Source organism: Dendrobates tinctorius, unplaced genomic scaffold, assembly GCF_039654945.1.
Source record: "Dendrobates tinctorius isolate UK_male_01 unplaced genomic scaffold, ASM3965494v1 ptg000168l, whole genome shotgun sequence".
Taxonomy (NCBI): Eukaryota; Metazoa; Chordata; class Amphibia; order Anura; family Dendrobatidae; genus Dendrobates; species Dendrobates tinctorius.
Window position 1 is genome coordinate 733,116 of NW_027361835.1, and position 23,895 is coordinate 757,010.

The 23,895-nt window shown below is 49.1% G+C and overlaps 1 protein-coding gene across 1 annotated transcript in view; it reads left to right on the top strand.

Moving 5' to 3' along the window:
• The window catches only part of INSC (INSC spindle orientation adaptor protein), a 395,604-nt gene that overhangs the window by 340,403 nt on the left and 31,306 nt on the right, over positions 1-23,895 (top strand). Inside the window, exon 10 of the mRNA XM_073550745.1 lies at positions 21,461-21,527. Within this exon, the coding sequence (XP_073406846.1) occupies positions 21,461-21,527 (67 nt within the window). The remainder of the gene's footprint in view (positions 1-21,460; positions 21,528-23,895) is intronic.

Here is a 23,895-nt window from a genome sequence, read left to right on the forward strand (position 1 = left end):
AGCCGGTATAACCTGGACATCTCCTGTGTATAATTATATATGTACAGCCGGTATAACCTGGGTATCTCCTGTATATAATTATATATGTACAGCTGGTATAACCTGGGCATCTCCTGTGTATAATTATATATGTACAGCCGGTATAACCTGGGCATCTCCTGTATATAATTATATATGTACAGCCGGTATAACCTGGGCGTGTCCTGTATATAATTATATATGTACAGCCGGTATAACCTGGGCATCTCCTGTGTATAATTACATATGTACAGCCGGTATAACCTGGGCATCTCCTGTATATAATTATATATGTACAGCTGGTATAACCTGGGCATCTCCTGTATATGATTATATATGTACAGCCGGTATAACCTGGTTATCTCCTGTATATAATTATATATGTACAGCCGGTATAACCTGGGCATCTCCTGTATATAATTATATATGTACAGCCGGTATAACCTGGGCATCACCTGTATGTAATTGTATATGTACAGCCGGTATAACCTGGACATCTCCTGTATATAATTATATATGTACAGCCGGTATAACCTGGGCATCTCCTGTATATGATTATATATGTACAGCTGGTATAACCTGGGTATCTCCTGTATATAATTATATATGTACAGCCGGTATAACCTGGGCATCACCTGTATGTAATTGTATATATACAGCCGGTATAACCTGGGCATCTCCTGTATATAATTATATATGTACAGCCGGTATAACCTGGGCATCTCCTGTATATGATTATATATGTACAGCCGGTATAACCTGGGTAGCTCCTGTATATAATTATATATGTACAGCCGGTATAACCTGGGCATCTCCTGTATATAATTATATATGTACAGCCGGTATAACCTGGGCATCTCCTGTATATAATTATATATGTACAGCCGGTATAACCTGGGTATCTCCTGTATATAATTATATATGTACAGCTGGTATAACCTGGGCATCTCCTGTATATAATTATATATGTACAGCCGGTATAACCTGGGCATCTCCTGTATATGATTATATATGTACAGCCGGTATAACCTGGACATCTCCTGTATATAATTATATATGTACAGCCGGTATAACCTGGGCATCTCCTGTATATAATTATATATGTACAGCCGGTATAACCTGGGCGTGTCCTGTATATAATTATATATGTACAGCCGGTATAACCTGGGCATCTCCTGTGTATAATTATATATGTACAGCCGGTATAACCTGGGCATCTCCTGTATATAATTATATATGTACAGCTGGTATAACCTGGGCATCTCCTGTATATGATTATATATGTACAGCCGGTATAACCTGGTTATCTCCTGTATATAATTATATATGTACAGCCGGTATAACCTGGGCATCTCCTGTATATAATTATATATGTACAGCCGGTATAACCTGGGCATCACCTGTATGTAATTGTATATGTACAGCCGGTATAACCTGGACATCTCCTGTATATAATTATATATGTACAGCCGGTATAACCTGGGCATCTCCTGTATATGATTATATATGTACAGCTGGTATAACCTGGGTATCTCCTGTATATAATTATATATGTACAGCCGGTATAACCTGGGCATCACCTGTATGTAATTGTATATATACAGCCGGTATAACCTGGGCATCTCCTGTATATAATTATATATGTACAGCCGGTATAACCTGGGCATCTCCTGTATATGATTATATATGTACAGCCGGTATAACCTGGGTAGCTCCTGTATATAATTATATATGTACAGCCGGTATAACCTGGGCATCTCCTGTATATAATTATATATGTACAGCCGGTATAACCTGGGCATCTCCTGTATATAATTATATATGTACAGCCGGTATAACCTGGGTATCTCCTGTATATAATTATATATGTACAGCTGGTATAACCTGGGCATCTCCTGTATATAATTATATATGTACAGCCGGTATAACCTGGGCATCTCCTGTATATGATTATATATGTACAGCCGGTATAACCTGGGTAGCTCCTGTATATAATTATATATGTACAGCCGGTGTAACCTGGGCATCTCCTGTATATAATTATATATGTACAGCCGGTATAACCTGGGTATCTCCTGTATATAATTATATATGTACAGCCGGTATAACCTGGGCATCACCTGTATGTAATTATATATGTACAGCCGGTATAACCTGGGTATCTCCTGTATATAATTATATATGTACAGCCGGTATAATCTGGGTATCTCCTGTATATAATTATATATGTACAGCCGGTATAACCTGGGCATCTCCTGTATATAATTATATATGTACAGCCAGTATAACCTGGGTATCTCCTGTATATAATTATATATGTACAGCCGGTATAACCTGGGCCTCTCCTGTATATAATTATATATGTACAGCCGGTATAACCTGGGCATCTCCTGTATATAATTATATATGTACAGCCGGTATAACCTGGGCATCTCCTGTATATGATTATATATGTACAGCCGGTATAACCTGGGTAGCTCCTGTATATAATTATATATGTACAGCCGGTATAACCTGGGCATCTCCTGTATATAATTATATATGTACAGCCGGTGTAACCTGGGCATCTCTTGTATATAACTATATATGTACAGCCGGTATAACCTGGGCATCTCCTGTATATAATTATATATGTACAGCCGGTGTAACCTGGGCATCTCTTGTATATAACTATATATGTACAGCCGGTGTAACCTGGGCATCTCCTGTATACACTATATATGTACAGGCGGTATAACCTGGGCATCTCCTGTATATAATTATATATGTACAGCCGGTATAACCTGGACATCTCCTGTATATAATTATATATGTACAGCCGGTATAACCTGGGCATCTCCTGTATATAATTATATATGTACAGCCGGTGTAACCTGGGCATCTCTTGTATATAACTATATATGTACAGCCGGTATAACCTGGGCATCTCCTGTATATAATTATATATGTACAGCCGATGTAACCTGGGCATCTCTTGTATATAACTATATATGTACAGCCGGTGTAACCTGGGCATCTCCTGTATACACTATATATGTACAGGCGGTATAACCTGGGTTTCTCCTGTATATAATTATATATGTACAGCCGGTATAACCTGGACATCTCCTGTATATAATTATATATGTACAGCCGGTATAACCTGGGCATCTCCTGTATATAATTATATATGTACAGCTGGTATAACCTGGACATCTCCTGTATATAATTATATATGTACAGGCGGTATAACCTGGGCATCTCCTGTATATAATTATATATGTACAGCCGGTATAACCTGGACATCTCCTGTATATAATTATATATGTACAGCCGGTATAACCTGGGTTTCTCCTGTATATAATTATATATGTACAGCCGGTATAACCTGGACATCTCCTGTATATAATTATATATGTACAGGCGGTATAACCTGGCCATCTCCTGTATATAATTATATATGTACAGCTGGTATAACCTGGGCATCTCCTGTATATAATTATATATGTACAGCCGGTATAACCTGGACATCTCCTGTATATAATTATATATGTACAGCCGGTATAACCTGGGCATCTCCTGTATATAATTATATATGTACAGCTGGTATAACCTGGACATCTCCTGTATATAATTATATATGTACAGCCGGTATAACCTGGGCATCTCCTGTATATAATTATATATGTACAGCCGGTATAACCTGGGCATCTCCTGTATATAATTATATATGTACAGGCGGTATAACCTGGCCATCTCCTGTATATAATTATATATGTACAGCTGGTATAACCTGGGCATCTCCTGTATATAATTATATATGTACAGCCGGTATAACCTGGGCATCTCCTGTATATAATTATATATGTACAGCCGGTATAACCTGGGTAGCTCCTGTATATAATTATATATGTACAGCCGGTATAACCTGGACATCTCCTGTATATAATTATATATGTACAGCCGGTATAACCCGGGCCTCTCCTGTATATAGTTTGTTTGGCTGCTATAAGGTAGGCTTTATGTCTCTCATCCATGCTTGTCCCGTTTCAGTATATTTATGCTCTTACTTTCTGAAAGTTGCGGGCACAGAGTAGTGATGAGATGACGTTGGCCTCGCAGTCACAGGGGAGACGTTTTTCCTGCTGATAACCGCATGTTTTACTCCTAAAAGATAATGAAATCACTGCTCAATCTCACTCGCGACAGTCACTCTGCGCCTTCCTCTATAATTAGTAATATGTAATTGAAACATTTGCGGGAACCTCGCAATCACATTTATATTTTTTTGCATTTGAAATTTGATGATTATATTGATGAAAACCTTCAGTCATCAGAGAACCCTATAGAGCCGCGCGGCTAATGACGGAGTCTGATGCATCTGCTTAGGACGAGGCCTGGCGGGAGTTGCCGGGATGTTTTTCCTTCCATTTGACTAAATGTTGTTTATGAGTGACAGCGGCGCAGACATAATGACACTTCCTGCGACTCTCCAAATCAGGGACAAGTGCGCACAGTTTATGGAGTTTACTTTTCCAACCTTTTCACGTTGTTTTTTGCGAGCGGAGGACGACTCTGCCCCCGGCTGTGTGTTTTGGGTTTGCTGATGAGCCGTCTCGTGTGCGGCACCGGTTCTGGAGTGTGAACGCTGCCCACGGTGTGCTCATTGCTGACGGACAGCCTTACACTCTACGTGTCACGACATCCAGGAACCATCACTTTTTATGTTTTGTTTCTGGTGATGAAGGAGGGCTCGTTTTTCCCTTGTAAAGTACAAATCATTTCATTTAAAAAATATACAGTATATATATATATTTTTTACAATTTTTGGAAGAGAATGAACAAAGAAACATTTTGGATATTTGCAAAGTCTTTTTTTTCTTTTCGTTCTGCGATTCTCTATGAAGCAATATATATATTTTTTTATTTATTATGCGTTGCACCATTAATTCCACGGCACTTTAGACATCTACATCGCTGTCCCCATCAGGGCTCACAATCTAAATTCCCTACCAGTGTGTCTTTGGAGGAAACCACAGAATCCTGAGGAAGCGCAGGCAAAGCACTACAACTTTCTACAAGGATTGTTTTAAGATGAAGTCCTGGAAAAAACTTAAATTCTGATCTGAAAAAAAGAAAGAGGATTGTATCTACCCTGCCTAAAAGGAAAGGTTCCCCGGGGGTGGGGGAGTAGGATTGGGGAGTGTGACCGTAACGTCTCTGCTACCGGCTGTAACAATAGGAAGAGTAAGACATTGCTAGGTGGAGTCTTTCTGCCCTTACACTTCTCACCTCTACAAGGTTATTATGATTATTATCCAGCAGGACCTCCAGACGGATACAGTCTGTCAGCCAGAACATTGCATTGTCGGGGATATCGCCCCTATAAAATCGCCCCTATAGTAATCATATCATTGCCTCCATCTTAATCAAACATATTCAGCACACCCTGGGTGTGGCCAGGAGATTCAGTGCATCCTGGGTGTGGCCAGGAGATTCAGTGCACCCTGGATGTGGCCAGTAGGCTCAGTGCACTCTGGGTGTGGCCAGGAGGCTCAGTGCACCCTGGGTGTGGCCAGGAGGCTCAGTGCACCCTGGGTGTGGCCAGGAGGCTCAGTGCACCCTGGGTGTGGCCAGGAGGCTCAGTGCACCCTGGGTGTGGCCAGGAGGCTCAGTGCACCCTGGATGTGGCCAGTAGGCTCAGTGCACCCTGGGTGTGGCCAGGAGGCTCAGTGCATCCTGGTGTGGCCAGGAGATTCAGTGGACCCTGGATGTGGCCACTAGGCTCAGTGTACCCTGGGTGTGACCAGGAGGATCAGTGCACCCTGCGTGTGGCCAGGAGACTCAGTGCACCATGGGTGTGGCCAGGAGCTTGGTGCACCCTGGGTGTGGCCAGGAGACTCAGTGCATCCTGAGTGTGGCCAGGAGGCTCAGTGCACCCTGGGTGTGGCCAGGAGTCTCAGTACACCCTGGGTGTGACCAGTTGGCTCAGTGAACCCTGGGTGTGGCCATGAGATTCAGTGCACCCTGGGTGTGGCTAGGAGGCTCAGTGCACCCTGGGTGTGGTCAGAAGGCCCTGTGCACCCTGGGTGTGGCCAGGAAGCTCAGTGCACCCTGGGTGTGTCCAGTCGTTTCAGTGCACCCTGGGTGTGGCCAGGAGGCTCAGTGCCCAGTGGTTTTGAATGTGTAGGTCATTGGTATAGAACATCCCTTTATTGCCACCTCCCCTTTAAAAGCTTTAATGTAAATACACTGTTATGCTTCGGTACTGCTACACGGCTGTGTATTACCAACTGTCTTGTTGGTATTGTCACATGATGTGTTACCATACTTTACATACTGTAAGATATGATGCCTTATTATGTCTTTTGTATTGTATTTCTGTACAGATTAGGGTAAGATAGTGCTTTCTTTGGGAATATTAGAGGAGGGAACTTACAGTATAGAGTTCATAGATGTGGGTAAGTGTAATACTGGAACGGGCCACTAGATGGGGCATACTAGTGGGTCCTTGATAGGTATAGCTGGTTAGGAAGTTCACATAGGGGTTAACTGTAGGAGGAGCTGCTATGGGTCAAGCAAGTGTAGGTTGTAGGAATTAGTCAGAAGGACGAGCATGCCCGACAGGTCCACAAGGGCTCTAAGCCCAGGACAACATAGCAGCTACGCAACGTTGTTTAAGTGAAGAAGCATGGGAACAGTCATACGGGTGCTGGATAAGACCGGAGCACCCGGGGAAGTTACAGTTCATGTCGGCAGCAGGAACGGAGAAGGAAACATGGTCCAAAAGTCGAGCAGGGCGCAGAATGTTCATGATGTGGCAGATCCTCAATAGGGCTGAAGCTGGCAAGTCCGGGGCGAAACGGATGAGCGGATCCGCTATGTACTAAGGTCCTACAGTAGTGAAGCTGCGGTACCGCTAAGGGTGCTACTACCCTGTAATGTACGTGAGGGAGAAGAAAGGGAAAGAGCAGGAGGAATGCTGTGTGGACTGTGATGTAACTGATGTGTCTGGGACCGTTGAAGAAGATTGTAAAAGCGTTGATTTTGCATCAGATCCGGTATCTGTGTTCGTTATTTCATCTTCCTGCACTGGAAACAAGTGTGCAGGAGCTGGGTCGTACTGCAGTGGAATCCCTTACCATGGACCAGCAGCAAGAACATGAACACCGGTAGATGCTGATGGTGTTTCTGTGGGAGGAGGTCAGGGCACCAGAGCCCCGGTGTCCTCGGCTGTGACTACTGTCCTGGCCCCCTCTTACACAGGCACCACCTCCTTCGCAGGTGATTGACAGCTCTGGAGAGCTGGAGCGTTCTCTGCAGACTTTAGTCACTCCAGAGAAGTCAGGTCTGTCAATCACCAGTGATGGATGGGGTATGCAAATCCAGCAGGTGGAGCGTGCACTGAGCCTCTTGGCCACACCCAGGGTGCGCTGACCAGGCATATAATTAGCATATCAGGAGGGAGGCAGGATGTTAAAGATGAATTTTGATCTGGTGATATTCCCTACAAGTCTACGTGACTAGTTTACACTGTCGGTTTGGGCTGACGCGAGTTCCCATTAGGGAATATGTGATCTGTAATGGCCTGGAAAACCAGGGGTCCTCGTGTAGTTCTGGAGCTGGGGCCCGCAGATGGTGAGGACCCTGCTTACAGGTATGTTAGATTTTCATTATCTGAAGGTGCTGTGGCCAGTAGTTAAATGAGCAGATCACAGGCCGCTGTACACCCCCACAGACACTGTCAGAAGTGGGGGACGTGAATATGAGGCGTCGCATAGACATACAGTGCCTTGCGAAAGTATTCAGCCCCCTGGAACTTTTCAACCTTTTCCCACATATCATGCTTCAAACATAAAGATACCAAATGTAAATTTTTGGTGAAGAATCAACAACAAGTGGGACACAATTGTGAAGTTGAATGAAATTTATTGGTTATTTTCAATTTTTGTGGAAATTCAAAAATTGAAAAGTGGGGCGTGCAATATTATTCGGCCCCTTTACTTTCAGTGCAACAAACTCACTCCAGAAGTTGATTGTGGATCTCTGAATGATCCAATGTTGTCCTAAATGACTAATGATGATAAATATACCGTAATCCACCTGTGTGTAATCAAGTCTCCGTATAAATACCCCTGCTCTGTGATTGTCTCAGGGTTCTTTTTTATGCACAGAGATCATCATGAAGACCAAGGAACACAACAGGCAGGTCCATGATACTGTTGTGGAGAAGTTTAAAGCCGGTTTTGGATAAAAAATGATTTCTAAAACTTTAAACATCCCAAGGAGCACTGTTGTGAATTCTCTTGATCTGACTTCTGAGTCGGGGCTCCCTCTGGTGGTTGCCACGGGTAGTGGAGCTGGTAGTATTGACAGAAGTCTATAACCTGAAGACGATGATTAGAAGTCAGGGGTTACTGGCTGGGAGGATTTAAGAGAGTAAGCTTCCTTCAGTTGCTGCTGGTGATTTGTTTGTCTTCCTGTGCATTGTGAAGTCTGCTTTTTCCCCTCCTTGGTCTTGCATCATTTAGACAGGTTATTTTGTTCCTGGAATCTTTTGCATTTGATCCAGTTTTGCCTTTCTCTGCTGTTTGCTTTGCTGTGTGGGTTCAGCATTATTCCCTGCTGGGATTTGTGCTGGACCCCGCTCATATGTCACAGCTTATGTTATTCTGTTCAGTGTTGCTAATTCCCTGTTATATTAGTCTTTTTTGCTTTGCTCCCAGTTCACACCAGAATGCTGCTCTAGTGGGGGAGAGGTCTTGTGGCCTCAGTATTTTTGTATATCAGACGTGTTGGATTTTTTAGGGTTTTTGCGTGATTGCAGACAGTATCTTTTCTGTCCTGTCCTATCTAGACAGTTTGGGACCCATCATTTGCTCACTCTATTTTCTGCCTGCATTTGTGCCTCATCTTGTCTCACTGACAATATCTGTTTGGGGGTTATCTATTCCTTTGGGGTCTTCTCCGGGGCAGTTTAGCTTTCCCCTTTCTTGCTTTAGGCTTAGCTAACTCTTTGGCTATGCCGAGGCGTCTAAGGCATCGTAGGCACGCTCCACGGCTACTGCTACTTGTTAGGACTAGGGGTCTGCAATCCGCTAAGTTGCCAACCTCTCTGGTTTCCTGGTTACTTAGCTAATTCCCCGGTAATCCTCCTCAGTGACTGAATCATAACAGAGCACTGTGCAAGCGATCATATTGAAATGGAAGGAGTATCCTACCACTGCAAATCTACCAAGACCCGGCCGTCCCTCTAAACTTTCATCTTAAACAATGAGAAGACTGATCAGAGATGCAGCCAAGAGGCCCATGATCACTCTGGATGAACTGCAGAGATCTACAGCTGAGGTGGGACAAGTCTGTCCATAGGACAACAATCAGTCGTACACTGCACAAATCTGGCCTTTATGGAGGAGCGGTAAGAAGAAAGCCATTTCTCAAAGATATCCATAAAAAGTGTCGTTTAAAGTTTGCAACAAGCCACCTGGGAGACACACTGTAACAACCCTGCTGGCATCACTGCATGGCCTTCCATTCCCCGCACACCAACTTACCTTCTGCTTCAAGCCATGCTGTGAATTCTGTCTGTTGCCAGCCCTGAGCTCCAGGTGCTATGCCTCTTGTTTTCCTGCTTGCTCTCCATGTTTCCTGACTGTGTGTATAGGGGGGCGGCGCCTGAACTCTCTGGTTCTTATGCGGTCAGGGTGCACCTATGTAATATGTCCCTTACCAATCACCTAGAGCCCTTGACTATTTAGTTTCGCCACTCCCACTGAAACATTGCCTGTGCAATGTCTAAACTCAGTTAGCTCCTTGCTGCTGAGCTAGCCAGGCCCTGTCCTATGTCTTGCCTTCTCTGAAGGCTCTTACTGCGTATTCTTGTGTCTTGGTACCTTGCCTAGCATTTCTCTGTCCACCTGCCAGGAGGCAGAATATCCTGGCCCTTGAGTCTTGATCCCAGTGCCTTGTCTGTTCTCTGTCGGCCTGCCAGGAGGCAGAATATCCTGGTCCTTGTGTCTTTGTCCCTGTGTCTCTGTCTGAACTCAGTCTTACCTCTGTCTGTCAGTCTCCTTGTCTGTGGTTCCTTCTCTGCCATGTCTTTCCTTGTGTTCTCCCTATCTGTGCGTCGGCTCCCTGGTCGCTCTGTCTGCACGGCTCCCTGGCCGCTCTGTCTGCACGGCTCCCTAGCCGCTCTGTCTGCACGGCTCCCTAGTCGCTCTGCCTGCACGGCTCCCTAGCCGCTCTGCCTGCACGGCTCCCTAGCCGCTCTGCCTGCACGGCTCCCTAGTCGCTCTGCCTGCACGGCTCCCTAGCCGCGCTGCCTGCACGGCTCCCTAGCCGCTCTGCCTGCACGGCTCCCTAGCCGCTCTGCCTGCTCGGCTCCTTAGCCGCTCTGCCTGCTCGGCTCTCTAGCCGCTCAGCCTGCCCGGCTCCCTTACCGCCCAGCCTACGCTGCACTCCTGCGGTTCTGCCTACGCCGCACTCCTGCGGCTCAGCCTACTCCACACTCCTGCCTATATCCATACCTGCAACTCCTGTGTGAACAGGTCCAAATCCTGTTTCAGCATACACCACCCCCTCCTGCCTACACCTGCTGTGTGAACAGGTCCCTACCTGCTCCTTCTCATACCACGCCAATCTGTCCTGTCTCCAAGCCATGCCCGCCTGTCCTGTGTCTCCAAGCCATGCCCGCCTGTCCTGTGTCTCCAAGCCGTGCCCGCCTGTCCTGTGTCTCCAAGCCGTGCCCACCTGTCCTGTGTCTCCAAGCCGTGCCCGCCTGTCCTGTGTCTCCAAGCCGTGCCCGCCTGTCCTGTGTCTCCTAGCCACGCCTGCTTGCCCAGTGTCTCAGCCGTGCCTGTCGTGTCTACCTGCCTGCCAGTCTATAGCACCTGTCCAAGTGACTTGTCCCCGAGTGGGATCAGCAGCCACAGCCAGACACCACCCTGGAGTGGCACCCGACAGCTACCTGCCACACAAGCCTGACCTCACCATCAGAGGCTCCAGTGAAGACCGAGGTAACTCCGTAGTCACGCCCCTTCCAGGGTAGTCTGGTTTGTGGCACAGTGGGGCCACAAACCCCCGGCTCGCGCCATTCAGCCAAGGCTGCGAGCGTGACAGTTAGCTCAGGCCATGGTCCCCGCTGAGTCCTATGTCCTTCTGCTTGCAGAGCATGAGGGACTTTCTCTCTGCCAGTATGAGCATCTGGAAGAATTTGTTCCGCCCTGTGTGGTTCCGATTGTTGAGACTTCTGAACCCATCATTGTCTCCAATGCCATCTACAACCAGCTTCTGGCTTATGAGAGGCTTGACCCTGAAGATCCTCCAAGGTTCTATGGAGATCCTAAGGAGTGTCAAGGGTTCCTGGAGCAGTGCCTGCGGTACATTGAGTGGAATTCAGCCTGTTTCCCCTCTGATTGGGTCAAAGTGGGATATATAATGTCCTACTTAGCAGGAGAAGCTTTGATGTGGATTTGTCCCCTCTGGGAAGCAGGGGATCCTATCATCACGGACCTAGAGGCCTTCCTAGTGGCCTTCCGTAAAGCCTTCGAAGTACCCAGTCCAGCTACGTCTGCCAAGTCTTCCCTTTCCAGATCTGAGAGGCGCGCCAGACGGGTGAAACCAGTGAAGAAACCACCTCGACAGACCGCGACCGCCGTCCGAAACCCTCTAGCTCCTCCACCTGTTAAAGCAGCTACTCGAGTTCAACCCAAGAAGACTGTTAAGTGTGGGCTGGCAAAGCAGCAGCCTGAAACCAGTCGTAAGATGGGCATACAGTATTGCTGCGGTTGTGTGGAACACCCGGACGGCTTCTGTCTGAAGGAGCGCAAGCTCCAAAACCTTGGGTCAGTGGGAGAGGCTGCCCTTGGTAAGAGTCCCTCCTCCTCACTAAGATCGGTGACTGTTCGTGTGCCTTGTGGGAGCTTCGGCCCTGCAGATGTGTTAAAGCTGCAAGCCAGACGGAGTCTGTGTAGGGTTCCTATTCCACAGAATCCGGTGATGGTGTTTTGTGATGGTCGTGCCCTACTTATGAACAGTCGAGTGTCGAAGGGACAACTACAGCTCCAAATCGGAGCATTATATTTGGAGAAGTTCATTTTACACTTGATGACCAGTTTGCCCATCGGTCCTTCTGAGCCGGATACTCTACTGCCCGTTCAGGTCCGAAGACCCAGCGTGGTGCCGCACTTGGAGCTACCTAGTCACCAAAAGAATCTAGTTCCAATGTTACAAGGTCAGGCTACAGTGTTACCTTCCCCATCTGTTCTCCTGGCTATTGGGTCATGGTGTGCTGATGTCACTGAAGAAAAGGAAGCAGTGGCGCCCTCTCCACACACCTCCTGTGACCAGTTCCCAGAAGCATCCCTGTCGCTTGAAAATTTTTCTTTAGGCCATGGGCAGAAGATGGATCCTGTACGGATGCCTTCAGATTCCATGTGGCAGGTGGATGAAGAAGTTGGAGCAGAAGCTCTTGTACATCTGCTTTTTACCAACCCAGAGGAACAGGTCCAGTTCTCTTCTGATAATGGGCGAAGGATGGATCCAGTGTGGGTACCCTCAACTTCTAGTTGGCCGGCTAATGAAGATAATAAGGATGAGGCCCAATTTACTTGGGATATAAGGCTGAAGTTGGTCTCAGTGAAGGTCTCTTCTGTTTCCAGCTGGCCGGCTGATGTAGGGATCAAATCTGAAGCTTCCAGGTCCCTACTTTCTGACACTCAGGAGGAAGAAGTCTTTATTCCCTCTGTGTGGGAAGCTGTTGGGCACCAAGAAACTTGGCTCTCGGTGATTCCTGATGGCACACCTACTTCATTTTACCAGAAGGATGCCCTGTCAGCCTGGACTGTGTGTGGTCCCGTACTCCTTCTGCAGGTCATTCTGGCAGGCTTGAGGAAGAGGGGCCGTAAAGGGGGGGGTACTGTAACAACTGTGACATCGGCGGTTATGCCCGCCGATGCCCCTTTTCCTGCGGCGGCCGCTGCGGCATCCCCTCACCTGCGCGCTCCCGCCCGGCCACGCGCCCGCCGTCAATTCCTCTTCACGTCGGCTCCTGCTTCCCGCCCCCTGGTTCGCGCTCGCCGCCGTCTTCCCTCTCTCCCATAGTGGGCGGTGCTGAGAGGCGGGCTTGGTCTCCCCTGCGATGGGCGGCGCCGAAGGGCGGGTTTGGGTGACGCACATCCTGGGCTTGCTGTACTTCAGGCGTCCTCGCAGTTAGGAGGACGCCTGATGATCGTGTAGTTTTCCTGCACCTTCTGGCCTCTACAGTTCTACTGTAGCTAATCCGCGTTTCGCCTGATTCTCCCTGTCTCCTGCTTCCTTCCTCCCAGCCTGCCTGCGCACTGTCCTCCATCCCCGGTGCCTTCCTCCGCCTTCTGCCCGCCTAGGTCTTCCCACGTGTCTGCCTTCCGTATTGGTTCTGTCCTGTTCCTCTGGTCCCTGCTCCTTCTACGTACCATTGCCTTCCCCCTCCTTCTGTCCGTGGAGCCGTCCCTCTTGGTTCCGGCTGTCGCGCCTCCGTCCTCTGTGGTCCTGCCCCAAACGATCCCTGTATAGGGGTCGGTCTTCACCTGGTGTGCTCGACCCTGGGGCTCCGGATCCGCGATCCAGAGGGTCCACTCTCTTACTTAGGTCCCCCCTAGCATTACAGTATCATCAGGCCATGGACCCCGCCGGTGCCGCGGCTGCCACTCAAAAGGAACTGCTCTTCCTCAGAGAAAATCAGAACCGTATCATGTCATTCATGAAGTCCATGGACACCCGGCTCTCCGCTCTTCAGACTGCAGACCCAGCACACGCACCCCTCTTAGTCAGTCTCCAGCAGGAGCTCGCACAACAGCGCGATGCTCAGTCTCACATTTTGGGGTATATGGCCTCGGTGGATGATAGGCTGCTTTCTTTGCAGTCCTCTACGGCCGCTTCCACCCTAGCCCGGGACACCGTCTCTTCTCCCCCCCCCCGTCTCGGTAAACCGCCCAGGTACTGTGGGGACCCAAAATTGTGTAGGGGATTTTTAAATCAGTGCAGGTTGCACTTTGACCTTTCGCCCCAACAGTACCCTACGGACCGTGCTAAAGTGGCCTTTATAATCTCCCACCTTGAAGGGGAGGCGTTGGCTTGGGTGAATCCATTATGGGAGAGGGATGACCCGGTGGTGACCAACATCCAGTGTTTTTTGGAGACATTTCGTAAGGTTTTTGATGAACCTGGACGCCTTGCTTCCTCCACTGAGGCCCTTTTTAACCTCAGCCAGGGGTCCCTTACGGTAGGGCAATACGCCATCCATTTTCGGACCTTGTCCTCGGAGCTGGGGTGGAATAATGAAGCCCTGGTTGGTGCGTTTTGGAGAGGACTTTCTGGTAAAATCAAAGACGAGTTGGCCGGGCGTGACCTCCCTACCACCCTGGAGGATCTCATCTCCTTGGCTACTCGTATTGACCTGCGTTTTCAGGAGCGCGCCCGAGAGTCGGCTAGGGAGAGGAGGTCCTTTAGGTTATACCAAGCTCCCATTCCGCGCACTGTTGCCCCCCCTAGTAACACCGCCCCGGAGCCCATGCAAGTTGATCGCATCAAGCTGTCTGAACAACGGCGTAGGGAGAGAATGACCAAGGGACTCTGTCTCTATTGTGGAGGTGCCAATCACTTCATACGCACTTGTCCTGAGAGACCGGGAAACGCATCCGCCTAGGCCAGGTAGGAGAGGGCCCCCTAGGTGATTCTACCCCCTCTCTTCCACTTACCGTTTCAGCTCTACTTATTTCAGGTCGGGGGCGTAGCTCTGTGGAGGCGTATGTGGACTCGGGCGCGGCAGGCAACTTCATCCACCAGGAGGAGGTTGACAGACTCCAGATTCCCGTGGCCGTCTTAAGTAATCCTCGAGCAATCACCTCCGTTGACGGCAAACCTCTTCCTGGGCTCATCACCACGGTAACCACCGAAGTAAGCCTGCAAATTGGCGCTCTCCACTCAGAAAGGATTGCCTTTTATGTCCTGCCTCAGTTGTCCCACGCCATTCTTTTGGGGCTACCTTGGCTCAGGCGGCATGAGCCTGTTATCGACTGGCGTTCCGGAGAGATCCTGCGCTGGGGGCACGCCTGCCATGCAAGCTGTTTACGTACCCTGGTCCGTCCCCAGCCTCAGCGCAAGCCTACAGACCTCCCTGGCCTTCCTGTGCCATATCACGCCTATGCTGATGTTTTCTGCAAAAAAGAGGCGGATTCCCTGCCACCGCACCGGCCTTATGACTGCCCCATCGACCTGATTCCTGGAGCGGTTCCCCCCAGAGGTAGAACATACCCTCTCTCTCCAGCCGAGACCACTGCCATGACGGAATACATCCACGAAAATCTCTCCAAGGGGTTTATCCGAAAGTCCTCCTCTCCTGCAGGCGCAGGTTTTTTCTTCGTCCGGAAGAAAGATGGATCACTGCGGCCTTGCATTGATTACCGGGGCCTGAACAAAATCACCATCAAGAATCGTTACCCTCTTCCGTTGATTCCGGAGCTTTTTGACCGGTTGAGAGGAGCCCGGATCTTCACGAAGTTAGACCTGCGGGGAGCCTACAATTTGGTCCGAATCCGTGCTGGGGACGAGTGGAAGACGGCCTTCAATACTCGTGACGGGCATTATGAATATCTAGTCATGCCATTCGGCCTTTGCAATGCCCCCGCTGTGTTCCAAGAATTTATCAATGAGGTATTCCGGGATCTACTCTATTCTTGTGTTGTCATCTACCTGGACGACATCCTCGTTTTCTCCCCCGATCTGCCTTCTCATCGCAGGAGTGTACGCTTGGTCTTGCATCGTCTCCGAGAGAACCAACTCTACGCCAAGATCGAGAAATGCCTTTTTGAGCAGTCGTCACTACCCTTCTTGGGATATGTCGTCTCCGACTCCGGTCTAAGCATGGATCCCGAAAAACTCGGTGCGGTACTCAAGTGGCCTCGTCCTGTGGGGATTAAGGCCATCCAGCGGTTTCTTGGGTTCGCAAACTATTACCGTCAGTTTGTGCCTCACTTTTCCACGGTTACCAAACCCATCACGGACCTGACCCGTAAAGGAACGAAGCCCAACAGCTGGTCCCCTGAAGCGGAGAAAGCTTTCCAAACTCTGAAACGTTCTTTTGCCTCAGCACCCATTTTGCATCGGCCCGTGGCCAGCAGACCCTTTGTCCTGGAAGTGGATGCCTCCTCCACTGGAGCGGGGGCGGTCTTGTCCCAGCAGGCTTCGTCCGGACGGCTGGTTCCATGCGGTTTTTTCTCTAAAGTCTTTTCACCGGCGGAGTGCAACTACTCCATTGGAGACCGTGAATTACTGGCCATTAAGATGGCCTTGACTGAATGGCGGTATTTACTCGAAGGAGCTGTACATCCCTTTACCATCCTCACAGACCACAAAAACCTGGCCTATCTGCAATCCGCCCAAAGGCTCAATGCCCGGCAAGCCAGGTGGGCCCTGTTTTTTTCCCGCTTTGACTTCCAACTTCACTTCCGACCGGGCAATAGGAACATCAAGGCCGATGCCCTTTCCAGGTCGTTGCAGTCTTCAGAGAGGGACGAAATCCCATCCTGTATCATCGAGCCTTCCAGGATGATCACCGTGGCTCCTGTGAATTTTGCTACCCCTCCGCCCGGTAAGACCTTCGTCCCTCCAGGCAAACGTATAGAGGTGTTGTGCTGGGGACATTCCTCCAAAATTGCTGGACACGTTGGGACCAAGAAGACTCTCCTCCTGCTTTCCCGGTATTATTGGTGGCCCACGCTTCGCCAGGATGTGATGGACTACGTGGCCTCTTGCACAATCTGTGCCCAGAATAAGGTGGCTAGGACTTTGCCCGCCGGTCTTCTTCACCCTTTGCCAGTTCCTGAAGCCCCCTGGCAACAGATCGCCATGGACTTTGTGACCGATTTGCCCCGCTCGGCCGGATGTACCACCATCTTAGTCGTGGCAGATCGCTTTTCTAAGATGGCCCATTTTATTCCCTTATCGGGACTACCGTCCGCTCCGAAGTTGGCTGAGATCTTCATCCACCAGGTCTTCAGGCTGCATGGTCTTCCTCAGCGGATTCTGTCGGATCGGGGGGTCCAGTTCACCTCCCGCTTCTGGAGGGCACTCTGCCGGCTTATGGGTACATCTCTCGACTTTTCCTCCGCATATCATCCTCAGACCAACGGGCAAGTGGAACGAATTAATCAGGGGTTAACCACCTTCCTACGTCACTTCACCAACGCTCATCAAGACGACTGGGTTGCGCTTTTACCTTGGGCTGAATTCTCGCACAATAATCATCCCAGTGAATCTACCACCAGGTCACCTTTTTTTGTGGTAACCGGTCAAAACCCAAGTATACCGTTGCCTTTTTCTACCTCTACCAAGGTACCCGCAGCCGATTCTCTTGCTAAAGAATTCTCGCAGATTTGGAGAGAGACCAGGGATGCGCTCAAAAGTGCCAACGACCGAATCAAGAAGCATGCAGACAAGAGACGGAAGGACGTACCCCCGTACCATCCTGGTGACAAGGTCTGGCTTTCAACTCGACATATCCGTCTGAGAGTTCCCTCTTACAAGCTGAGTCCTCGGTACATTGGACCATTTGAGGTGATTGGACGTATTAATGCCGTGGCTTACAAACTGAGGTTGCCTGCTTCGCTCCGGGTGCCCAACGCTTTCCATGTCTCGCTCCTGAAACCCGTAGTCCTGAATCGGTTCCAACCGGTTTCCATCGTCCCTCCTTCTCCTGCCATCTCTGATAACGTCTTCGAGGTCAAGGACATCTTGGCTATGAAAAAAGCCCGGGGTAAGACCCTTTTTCTTATCGATTGGGTGGGTTTTGGTCCCGAGGAGAGGTCCTGGGAGCCTCGGGAAAATATCAACGCCCCTCGCATTCTAAAAAAGTTTTTGGCCAATCTCGCAAAGGGACGCCGTAAGGGGAGGGGTACTGTGACATCGGCGGTTATGCCCGCCGATGCCCCTTTTCCTGCGGCGGCCGCTGCGGCATCCCCTCACCTGCGCGCTCCCGCCCGGCCACGCGCCCGCCGTCAATTCCTCTTCACGTCGGCTCCTGCTTCCCGCCCCCTGGTTCGCGCTCGCCGCCGTCTTCCCTCTCTCCCATAGTGGGCGGTGCTGAGAGGCGGGCTTGGTCTCCCCTGCGATGGGCGGCGCCGAAGGGCGGGTTTGGGTGACGCACATCCTGGGCTTGCTGTACTTCAGGCGTCCTCGCAGTTAGGAGGACGCCTGATGATCGTGTAGTTTTCCTGCACCTTCTGGCCTCTACAGTTCTACTGTAGCTAATCCGCGTTTCGCCTGATTCTCCCTGTCTCCTGCTTCCTTCCTCCCAGCCTGCCTGCGCACTGTCCTCCATCCCCGGTGCCTTCCTCCGCCTTCTGCCCGCCTAGGTCTTCCCACGTGTCTGCCTTCCGTATTGGTTCTGTCCTGTTCCTCTGGTCCCTGCTCCTTCTACGTACCATTGCCTTCCCCCTCCTTCTGTCCGTGGAGCCGTCCCTCTTGGTTCCGGCTGTCGCGCCTCCGTCCTCTGTGGTCCTGCCCCAAACGATCCCTGTATAGGGGTCGGTCTTCACCTGGTGTGCTCGACCCTGGGGCTCCGGATCCGCGATCCAGAGGGTCCACTCTCTTACTTAGGTCCCCCCTAGCATTACAACAACCCTGCTGGCATCACTGCATGGCCTTCCATTCCCCGCACACCAACTTACCTTCTGCTTCAAGCCATGCTGTGAATTCTGTCTGTTGCCAGCCCTGAGCTCCAGGTGCTATGCCTCTTGTTTTCCTACTTGCTCTCCATGTTTCCTGACTGTGTGTATAGGGGGGTGGCGCCTGAACTCTCTGGTTCTTATGCAGTCAGGGTGCACCTGTGTAATGTGTCCCTTACCAATCACCTAGAGCCCTTGACTATTTAGTTTCGCCACACCCACTGACCTTTGCCTGAGCGATGTCTAAACTCAGTTAGCTCCTTGCTGCTGAGCTAGCCAGGCCCTGTCCTATGTCTTGCCTTCTCTGAAGGCTCTTACTGCGTATTCCTGTGTCTTGGTACCTTGCCTAGCATTTCTCTGTCCGCCTGCCAGGAGGCAGAATATCCTGGCCCTTGTGTCTTTGTCCCTGTGTCTCTGTCTGAACTCAGTCTTACCTCTGTCTGTCAGTCTCCTTGTCTGTGGTTCCTTCTCTGCCGTTTCTTTCCTTGTGTCCTCCTTATCTGTGCGTCGGCTCCCTAGCCGCTCTGTCTGCACGGCTCCCTAGCCGCTCTGTCTGCACGGCTCCCTAGCCGCTCCGCCTGCTCGGCTCCTTAGCCGCTCTGCCTGCTCGGCTCCTTAGCCGCTCTGCGTGCTCGGCTCCTTAGCTGCTCTGCCTGCTTGGCTCCTTAGCCGCTCTGCCTGCTCGGCTCTCTAGCCGCTCAGCCTGCCCGGCTCCCTTGTCGCCCAGCCTACGCCGCACTCCTGCGGTTCTGCCTACGCCGCACTCCTGCGGCTCAGCCTACTCCACACTCCTGCCTATATCCATACCTGCACCTCCTGTGTGAACAGGTCCAAATCCTGTTCCAGCATACACCACCCCCTCCTGCCTACACCTGCTGTATGAACAGGTCCATACCTGCTCCTTCTCATACCACGCCAATCTGTCCTGTCTCCAAGCCGTGCCCGCCTGTCCTGTGTCTCCAAGCCGTGCCCGCCTGTCCTGTGTCTCCAAGCTGTGCCCACCTGTCCTGTGTCTCCAAGCCATGCCCGCCTGTCCTGTGTCTCCAAGCCGTGCCCGACCTGTCCTGTGTCTCCTAGCCACGCCTGCTTGCCCAGTGTCTCAGCCGTGCCTGTCGTGTCTACCTGCCTGCCTGTCTATAGCACCTGTCCAAGTGACTTGTCCCTGAGTGGGATCAGCAGCCACATCCAGACACCACCCTGGAGTGGCACCCGACAGCTACCTGCCGCACAAGCCTGACCTCACCATCAGAGGCTCGAATGAAGACCGAGGTAGCTGCCGTAGTCATGCCCCTTCCAAGGCGCGAGCGTGACACACACCAAACATGTGGAAGAAGGTGCTCTGGTCAGATGAAACCAAAATCGAACTCAGCTCATCACCCTGAACACACCATCCCTACTGTCAAACATGGTGGTGGCAGCATCATGGTTTGGGCCTGCTTTTCTTCAGCAGGGACAGGGAAGATGGTTAAAATTGATGGGAAGATGGATGGAGCCAAATACAGAACCATTCTTGAAGAAAACCTGTTGGAGTCTGCAAAAGACCTGAGACTGGGACGGAGATTTGTCTTCCAACAAGACAATGATCCCAAACATAAAGCAAAATCTACAATGGAGTGGTTCACAAATAAACGTCTCCAGGTGTTAGAATGGCCAAGTCACAGTCCAGACCTGAATCCAATCGAGAGTCTGTGGAAAGAGCTGAAAACTGCTGTTCACAAACGATCTCCATCCAACCTCACCGAGCTCGAGCTGTTTGCCAAGGAAGAATGGGCCAGAATTTCAGTCTCTCAATATACAAAACTGATAGAGACAAACCCCAAGCGACTGCAGCTGTAATCGCAGCAAAAGGTGGCGCAACAAAGTATTAAGTTACAGGGGCTGAATAATATTGCACGCCCCACTTTTCAGGTTTTGAATTTCCACAAAAATTTAAAATAATCAATAAATTTCATTCAACTTCACAATTGTGTCCCACTTGTTGATTCTTCACCAAAAATTTACATTTGGTATCTTTATGTCTGAAGCATGATATGTGGGAAAAGGTTGAAAAGTTCCAGGGGGCCGAATACTTTTGCAAGGAACTGTAAGGGGCACATAATGGGGGTATGAGGTGGGATATGGGGCGCTGCATATTGATGGGGGGCACATAATGGGCGTAGAAGGGTGTACATGCGGCACCACACTGTGTGCAGAGGTGAGAGTCATTGTCTCCGTGTCTGATAACTACTCCCCCACCATTGTATACGGAGTCTCATCAGATACTTTCATCTCTCACAAAGATAATTCTAAAGTGGAAAAATGTTTAGAAACAAAAGTGTAGCTAAAACATAAATCTGAAAATCCGATACCAAAGAAAAAAAACTAAAAAGAGCAAATCGGCCAAATAGTGATAGACAAGAAAGTAACAGCAGGTGATCGGACGAGGGTCCAGACCAAGAATCAGAATCCGGATCGCGGGGGCATCTATGACGGCCGCCATCTGCAGATTTATGCACTGATACAGCGCGACCGCAAAGAGCCAAATCCAGAAGATGCAACAGCAAAGCCAGCACTAAACCTGAGAAACCTGAGGGACAACAGCGCCCCTCCTGTCCGTGGTTGTCCCTGGTATTGTAGATCAGCACCATGTAAGTCACTACTATACTAATGGAGGAACTTGGTGCAATTGCTGAAAATAAAAAGTACAGTTTCCTTCTAGCCCTGGAGAACCTCTTCAATATCATGTTCTTTTCTGAATCCTAAATCTCATTTTAATTTTTCAGATTGTGACCATTTTAGCAAATCTATCCATCCTGGAGCAAAGTGCAGCAGAAATCCTACAGGAAAACGGTAAAATCCTGCAAATGTTAAACACGATTACTTCTGATCTAAAGTGACACTCCAGAGCTGCACTCACTATTCTGCTGGTGCAGTCACTGTGTACATACATTACATTACTGATCCTGAGTTACATCCTGTATTATACTCCAGAGCTGCACTCACTATTCTGCTGGTGCAGTCACTGTGTACATACATTACATTACTGATCCTGAGTTACATCCTGTATTATACTCCAGAGCTGCACTCACTATTCTGTTGGTGCAGTCACTGTGTACATACATTACATTACTGATCCTGAGTTACATCCTGTATTATACTCCAGAGCTGCACTCACTATTCTGCTGGTGCAGTCACTGTGTACATACATTACTGATCCTGAGTTACATCCTGTATTATACTCCAGAGCTGCACTCACTATTCCGCTGGTGCAGTCACTGTGTACATACATTACATTACTGATCCTGAGTTACATCCTGTATTATACTCCAGAGCTGCACTCACTATTCTGCTGGTGCAGTCACTGTGTACATACATTACATTACTGATCCTGAGTTACCTCCTGTATTATACTCCAGAGCTGCACTCACTATTCTGCTGGTGCAGTCACTGTGTACATACATTACATTACTGATCCTGAGTTACATCCTGTAATATACTCCAGAGCTGCACTCACTATTCTGCTGGTGCAGTCACTGTGTACATACATTACATGACTGATCCTGAGTTACGTCCTGTATTATACTCCAGAGCTGCACTCACTATTCTGCTGGTGCAGTCACTGTGTACATACATTACATTACTGATCCTGAGTTACCTCCTGTATTATACTCCAGAGCTGCACTCACTATTCTGCTGGTGCAGTCACTGTGTACATACATTACATTACTGATCCTGAGTTACATCCTGTATTATACCCCAGAGCTGCACTCACTATTCTGCTGGTGCAGTCACTGTGTACATATATTACATTACTGATCCTGAATTACATCCTGTATTATACTCCAGAGCTGCACTCACTATTCTGCTGGTGCAGTCACTGTCTACACACATTACATTACTGATCCTGAGTTACACCCTGTATTATACCCCAGAGCTGCACTCACTATTCTGCTGGTGCAGTCACTGTGTACATACATTACATTACTGATCCTGAGTTACATCCTGTATTATACCCCAGAGCTGCACTCACTATTCTGCTGGTGCAGTCACTGTGTACATACATTACATTACTGATCTTGAGTTACCTCCTGTATTATACTCCAGAGCCTCACTCACTATTCTGCTGGTGCAGTCACTGTGTACATTACTGATCCTGAGTTACATCCTGTATTATACTCCAGAGCTGCACTCACTATTCTGCTGGTGCAGTCACTGTGTACATACATTACATTACTGATCCTGAGTTACATCCTGTATTATACTCCAGAGCTGCACTCACTATTCAGCTGGTGCAGTCACAGCTCCCTTCCTTTCCTTGTCCTGCTGTGCCCTATACTGACTATTCCTCAGTGTGTACATGTGATATATATAGGAAATGTTTTCCATCGGTCAGTGTTGGGGTATTTCCGGGGCAGTATTTCCCGGGTATTTCTGGGATATTTCTGCGGTGTTTCCAGGTTGTTTCTGGGGTATTTCTCAATTATTTTTTGGGTATTTCTGGGAATATTTCTGGGGAGTTTCCGGGCTATTTCTCGGTTATTTCCGGGGTGTTTCCTGGGTATTTCTGGGTATATTTCAGGGATATTTCCAGGGTATTTGTAGGTATATTTCTGGGGAGTTTCCGGGTTATTTCTCAATTATTTCCGGGCTATTTCCTGGGTGTTTCTGGGTATATTTCAGGGATATTTCTGGGGTATTTCCGGAGTGTTTCTGGGTTATTTCTCGGATAGTTCCTGGGTATTTCCTGGGTGTTTTCAGGGTGTTCCTCAGGTATTTCCTGGGTGTTTCTGGGTATATTTCAGGGATATTTCCGGGGTGTTTCCGGGGTGTTTCTGGAGTATTTCTCGGATATTTCCGGGGTATTTCCTGGGTGTTTTCAGGGATATTTCCAGGGTGTTTCCCGGGTGTTTCTGGGTATATTTCAGGGATATTTCTGGGGTATTTCCGGAGTGTTACTGGGGTATTTCTCGGATATTTCCGGGGTATTTCCTGGGTGTTTTCAGGGATATTTCTGGGGTGTTTCCCAGGTGTTTCTGGGTATATTTCAGGGATATTTCTGGGGTATTTCCGGAGTGTTTCTGGGGTATTTCTCGGATATTTCCGGGGTATTTCCTGGGTGTTTTCAGGGATATTTCCGGGATGTTTCCAGGGTGCTCCCAGGGTATTTCCTGGGTATTTCTGGGTTATCTCCGCTCGGGTGTTTCTGGGGTATTTCTTA